The 6210-nt window shown below is 42.3% G+C and overlaps 1 protein-coding gene across 9 annotated transcripts; it reads left to right on the forward strand.

The window, feature by feature from the left end:
* Positions 1-927: 927 nt before the first annotated feature.
* Positions 928-5598, forward strand: LOC112278742 (scarecrow-like protein 21). 9 transcript variants are annotated; one of them, XM_024512445.3, is made up of 3 exons: positions 928-1086; positions 3027-3964; positions 4201-5598. In XM_024512445.3, the coding sequence occupies exons 2-3, from the start codon at positions 3182-3184 to the stop codon at positions 5362-5364; spliced, it is 1947 nt and encodes a 648-aa protein (XP_024368213.1). In that variant the 5' UTR covers positions 928-1086; positions 3027-3181; the 3' UTR covers positions 5365-5598. The 9 variants fall into 9 exon arrangements, with proteins under 9 accessions (XP_024368213.1, XP_024368216.1, XP_024368218.1 ...); XM_024512448.3 differs by having other exon boundaries at positions 1067-2154; XM_024512450.2 differs by having other exon boundaries at positions 1085-1224.
* Positions 5599-6210: the final 612 nt, after the last annotated feature.

A 6210-nucleotide genomic window follows, 5' to 3' on the forward strand; every position in this document is an offset into this window, starting at 1 on the left:
ACTTTCATTGCAAATACCGCCCACGCCGTTACAGCGAGGTCTACATGAGATAAGTGTAATCTATCGCTCTGCAATTGGCCATAGAAAATTCTACATATGGAGGGAGCTATCGTTGACTCTTGTACACTATGCTACCGAATAGGAGGTTAATAGATAACGTCGCTAGACTGGATTTACTTGAATTTGAAAATTCCTAGGTTAACGGTCCACAAAAGCGAAAACCCGAAGAATTGCGTCAGAGACTTATGAAAATTCCAGGGGATAACAACGCTGTTTTTCATCTCATGGGAAAGTTGTCACTGGATGTGTCCGTGGACAGAGTTCGCTTTTGCGTTCACACCCAAATTTTACGAAGTATTGGACTGACAATTGTGGAGAACGTTTACTTGCCAACTATACTTAATTGGCCTTGTTGGATAATTAAAAGGACAAATAATAACATAGCGACGTATACACAGTAGCATTTTAAATGAGAACTAGCACATCCGCTCGTGGCCAAGAACTGCAGTGTGAAATTTCTACGAAGATGTTGTAGGAGCCTTGCAGCGTCATCATGTGTCAGAATTAGCCATGGATACCAATTCCTCCATTCATTCCATTCGTTTGCTTTAGCCTGTTGATTGTACCCATCCTTGTCTGCAAAAGGGGGAACAGATGGGCAACAATGCTTTTTGGGTACTCAGATTCGATTCCCCGTTATTGCGTGCGGTGCTTACACCCCTCATTCAATCAACTTGGATAGATACCCTCCAAACATCCGCACACGGGAATAAAAGAGAGAGTGTTGTTGGAGGGAACTAGTTCAATGCATTTGAAACTTCCTCGAAGCTGGATTCTGTAACCTTGGGGACTGTTCCAACCCACAGAATATCCGGCCTGTTGTCAAGACGGGTATCATTTGATGTGGTGGGTATGGTGCAGGGAGGGCATCGTGGCCTTCTGGTTCGTTCATTGACAGGTGGGTCTATGACCGCGCTCTGGCTATGGCGACCTCTCTCGTGTCCATGCGAACCTTGTCGCGAAGGTGAATACGAACGTGGGGGAGACAGAGACAGCGTCGTTCCTGTTCGATGAATATTGAAGCGGGTCGGTAACACCGATATTTCTTAGTTTATGTTTCGGTTCCTGCGTTTTCCCGCTAACTTTTTGCACTGAACTTCGATGCTGAATGGTCTGAGTTGGAGGGGTTTTGGTGGCTTTCTGCACGTTTCGGCGTGTGTGGAGGTAGAGGGCGAGTTTCCCGAAATAGTCTTATGCACACACAGCAGGTGTAGAGCGAGGCTTAAGTGATTGGTTTGGGCGGTGTTTCGGTACTTTCCATTCTGAAATCAAGGAGAACTTAGGTTTACCTGGATTTTGGTCGTTTATTATGGCGTAGGGTTGTTGTTGTCTGCTGTTTTGTGGGAGTGAATGTGGATGGAGCTGTGAGTGAGAATGGTGTTGAATGTTGATCGTCTAGGCAGTGGAGTTGTGGGAGGGCATTTTTGTGTTAGCCGCGTGGTCTATCTCTGCTGCAACAGAAGTTGTAAGTTGCTTTTTCTATGTGGTACTCTCGCTCCCTCTTTTAATTTTTTATGTTCCTAGGTTTTGATGATTCAAGTCTCCCATGAGGGTAGGTAGGGTTGGGAAAAGGGTTCCATCTTCTAGGCGATCAGTTTTTGAGACTGTGCAGAGGTTGTGCTGTTTAGTTTCCAAACACATGGAGATGAAAACCGTGGGAGTATGAGAATTTTTGGTGTCATCACTTAGCCCTACTCGATTTCAGAGAACTCAGTGGAACTGGTTGATCACTGTTACTATTTGTTAGTCTGCATTCCTTCTCCTTCATTTTCAAAATCAGACGATAGAAGTACTTACGTGCTCATTGTACGTCTTAATTTGTGGAGTACGTGAGAGAGCAATTTCCGTGATTAGAAGTCAAGATGTGCAGGCTCTTGGAATGAGTGCAAATTTCTTATTCTCGTGCATCTTTGTACGGCGTGAGCACTGAGATCATGACCTCTTTTGAGTAGGCGTTTGTGGTACTTGACAATCTTTGTGACGCATGCATGAACGTAGTCGATATTTATTATTGGGTTCATAGTGACTCTCTACTTGCAAGGTGAAAAATGCTGTCTATTCTTCCGCGCCCTCAGCACCTTGATGTATTATGCGGTAAGCGTGTCGTAGACATGGCTTGGCCTTCATGTAACTTGAGGTCTTGTAAGAAGATACTAGCCACTGTTATCATTCTGGAAGAGTATTCAGCTCTCACGATTGCTTTGCGATCCAAATCAGTACAATAACCTCTTTTAGCTTGATCTACCAATGCGAGGTGTTGATGTCGTACTTATGTTTTTTTACGAAGCTCGAGTAAATACAGCATAATAATTTGTAGTTGTACACCTTCTTCGGGCGAATCTGTACGTGTACTTGGCGGACGTACAAAGTATTGTGTAGCTTTTACGACTTCTGAAATTTAAAGCAAGCAGTAATCCAGTACAAGTAGAAATCTTGTACTACCTTAAGAACAGAAATATTTCATATCTTTCTACGTAGCTAGTATACATGACGTTTTCGTTCAAGTACTTCCATCTAGGACAACCCGTGACATTCGCAGTCAACAGAATAATGCAGTGGTTTTTTTAGCGTTACAGCGATATCAGTGCTTGCAGTATTACGGGATGAAGTAGAAAGTTTGGCGATACATGGAAAGTGTAGTTCACCTTCGGTTACACGTGATCAGGTGTTTGTATTCTAACAAGATTAGCTGTCCATTTAAGAGCTGTATTCTCGAAGGTTGTTAGTTAGCTCAGACCCTGCCCATCTTGTAAGGGTTATTGAGTTCATGTTTCTTGCTTGAGTTCATGGTTGATAGAATCAGGTGGCCAGTTTTGTCAACTTCGCAGCAGTCTAACGCCTGAATGGAGTACAGTAGACTTTCTGAGTAGTTCTTCTTGCGTCTTGATTCCTCAACCTGTGGTCTCGTTTTATTGATATTAATGCTTCCTTATTGTGCTAACATTCTGATCAGTGCACATTTGCAGGAGGGCGCATGACAGATTGCAATTGGATCGTACTGCACGGTTTTAGGACTAGGGCGAAGCCATTGTCTTGATTACCATCTCGTGAAAGGAGAAATATATAGGCACCTGAAAAGCTGTTGCTGAAACCTCTTTGAGGTGTTCGGTTGCAGCGAAGTATGAGTGTGCAGTATGAACCAGAGCTGGGTTCTATGGTCCTTACTCCTGGATTTCCACCAGGCAAAGAAAGAGAGTATTTCTCAGACACAGCGAATAGTCAGCAGGCACCCAACTATTTTGGTGCGCGCACGTCTTATGCCAATGACCACAGGCAGAATGCATATGGCCTGAAAATTAAAAGCCACGGTTCGCCTATATCTCCCCTCTCTCCGCAAGATTCATCTCATGCCGCTTCGGATAATGGCCAAAGGATGTCTGGAGGCTGGAACTCTGCGTCGTATCAGAGTGAATCCTCCTCTCATAGTGATACTTCTTTAGAGGGCCATGTCAAACAGGAAGAGGCAGACTATTATGGAAGACAATATGGTCATATTGAGCAGTCAGAGGGATCACTAGCATACCATAATAGCCCGTCTTCTGTTTTGAAGCCCATGCCATATCCAGGCGCAATTGCCCAGGGATATTCAATGCCTAACTATCAACAGGACGGACGACATGTTCCAGATGGGCAGTATGCCCAGTCGCAGAGCAATTGTGCGCAGAGAAATCCAGAAATGGTGCATATGCTGCAAGTTCTAGAGAATGCGCTTTTGGACGACGACGACGACGACGACCATCGTGCACCAGAAGGGAACTGGGCAGACACGATTGAAAAGTTTCTGGCCGCTGATAACTCGGCAATTAAGCCTTCCCCTGTAACGTCACGTACTACTCAACCTGATTATGGGAAGCAGCAATGCAACGAGAACGCAATCAACTTTACTGGAGCCGTCACAGCCAGAGTAAGGCCACAACACTTTAGTTCTTTGTAGGTTCTGACTACCTTGCCATTTCTGCGCCAATATTTAGTAATAGACTTGTTACTTTTCCGGACAACTCCAGTTTTTAAGAAGAGTATGCTGTTGTTTGGAGTCCTGCAGGGAGTATTTTGACCAATACAAGAAGTTGATGATGAAGCCTCCTATTTTAGATAGTGCAAAATTCCAATTCTGACTAGAAATATGCTTTGCTTGTGCAGGTGGAAGAACTGGCTCTTCAAAAATTGGTGGTAGCAACGAGGAGCAGATCAGAACAGCTGCTTGTAGCTTGTGCAGAAGCTGTCTCAAATAATGATATGCCGTTAGCTAATGTACTTATTGCGCAACTGAATCAGGAGGTTTCAATACACGGTGATCCGATGCAGCGTCTGGCTGCTTACATGGTTGAAGGCCTTGTGGCTCGTGTGGCTGCGTCAGGAAAAAGTATCTACACTTCATTGAAGTGTAAAGAGCCTCCGACCAGAGACTTACTATCAGCAATGCAGATTCTGTACGAAGTCTGCCCTTATTTCAAATTTGGGTACATGGCAGCCAATGGAGCCATTGCTGAGGCATTTCAAAATGAATCTCGGGTTCACATCATCGATTTCCAAATAGCTCAAGGTACACAATGGACTACCCTGATTCGAGCTTTGGCTGCTAGACCAGGGGGTCCACCTCACGTGCGGATCACAGGTATCGATGACCCCATGCCAGGGCCAACTCCAAATGTAGGTGTTGAGATGGTTGGTAAGCGACTTGCTAATCTAGCAGAAGCTGTCGGAGTTCCCTTCGTTTTCCATCCTGTAGCGAAGAAAGGGACAGAAATAGAAGCATGGATGCTGGAGCGGCAGCAAGGAGAAGCTCTAGCAGTAAATTTTGCGCTACAACTCCACCACATGCCTGATGAGAGCGTTTGCACAAGCAATCCTCGGGACCGTATGCTGCATATGATAAAAGGCCTCAATCCCAAAGTCATGACTCTTGTCGAGCAGGAGTCCAATACGAACACCGCCCCTTTCTTTCCACGCTTTTTGGAAGCTCTGAGTTATTACTCTGCCATATTTGAGTCCTTGGATATAACCTTAGCTCGAGAGAGCAAGGAGCGTGTTAATGTTGAGCAACAATGCCTAGCCCGTGACATCGTCAATATTATTGCTTGTGAAGGCATCGACAGAGTGGAAAGGCATGAAATGATGGGCAAATGGCGGGCGCGCCTCACCATGGCTGGGTTTCGACCCTACCCTTTGAGCCAAACAGTGAACAACACAATAAAGACATTGTTGGAGTCGTACAGTGATAAATACAGGCTTAAAGAGGAGGGTGGAGCCCTTTTCCTGGGCTGGAAGAATCGGCCACTCATTGTTTCTTCTGCGTGGCACTAGATCCCATTCGTGATTGCTGTATATACTCATATGACTTGCTTCAGCATTGTGTTTGCTGAGGAACTGTCTTAGTTGCGAAGACTACGTTTCGCTAGAATTTCAGTCCTGGGTAAATAGTTGCCTATTAGTCAGGATTGCGCATTGTGAATAGACTTCTGCCTGGCCCTAGCCTGTTCTATTTGTAAAATTTTGCATCCACTACTTATTTAATAAAATGTAAGCTATTTTTACGTATCCGTTTTTAGAACCATACTTCTTTAACCGGAAAATCCTTAAGACTCCATTATCAAGATGATGGTTTTAGAACTCTTCCAAATTACTACTCTTTGTATTTTGAAATGTATCAATAATCTTGCTAAAAAAAGCATAGTTCAAAACTAAAGTTTTAAAATACTGTTTTAAATATGTAAATAATTCTTCTGGTATTTAAGATAGTAAGATTTAAATAATATGTTTTTAATTTCTTATAATCAAATAAAACAATAAAATAATTTAGTATTTGAAATGGTATGTATATATATATATATATATATATATATATTATTCTTTTAAAACACATGCATTAAAGACTTGATAATTTAAAAATATGTTTATTATAATTTTCTTAATTTTTTTTTTCAAAAATAAAATATTAACTTAAAAATATTTATATATAGAAGTGACACTTGTGGATAGAAATAACTCTAAAAAAATTAGAACTGAAAAAAAATTAAAACATTAAAAAAACTTAAAATATGTATCTATTAGAGAATCCACATCACATATTAAAATGTTTAAGTATCTAAGAAATCCTAATAGGTTTCATCCATATAAGAAGAATGCAATTTGAATTTTAATTCAAAAGTG

Source organism: Physcomitrium patens, chromosome 2 (assembly GCF_059467195.1).
Source record: "Physcomitrium patens ecotype Gransden chromosome 2, ASM5946719v1, whole genome shotgun sequence".
Classification (NCBI taxonomy): Eukaryota; Viridiplantae; Streptophyta; class Bryopsida; order Funariales; family Funariaceae; genus Physcomitrium; species Physcomitrium patens.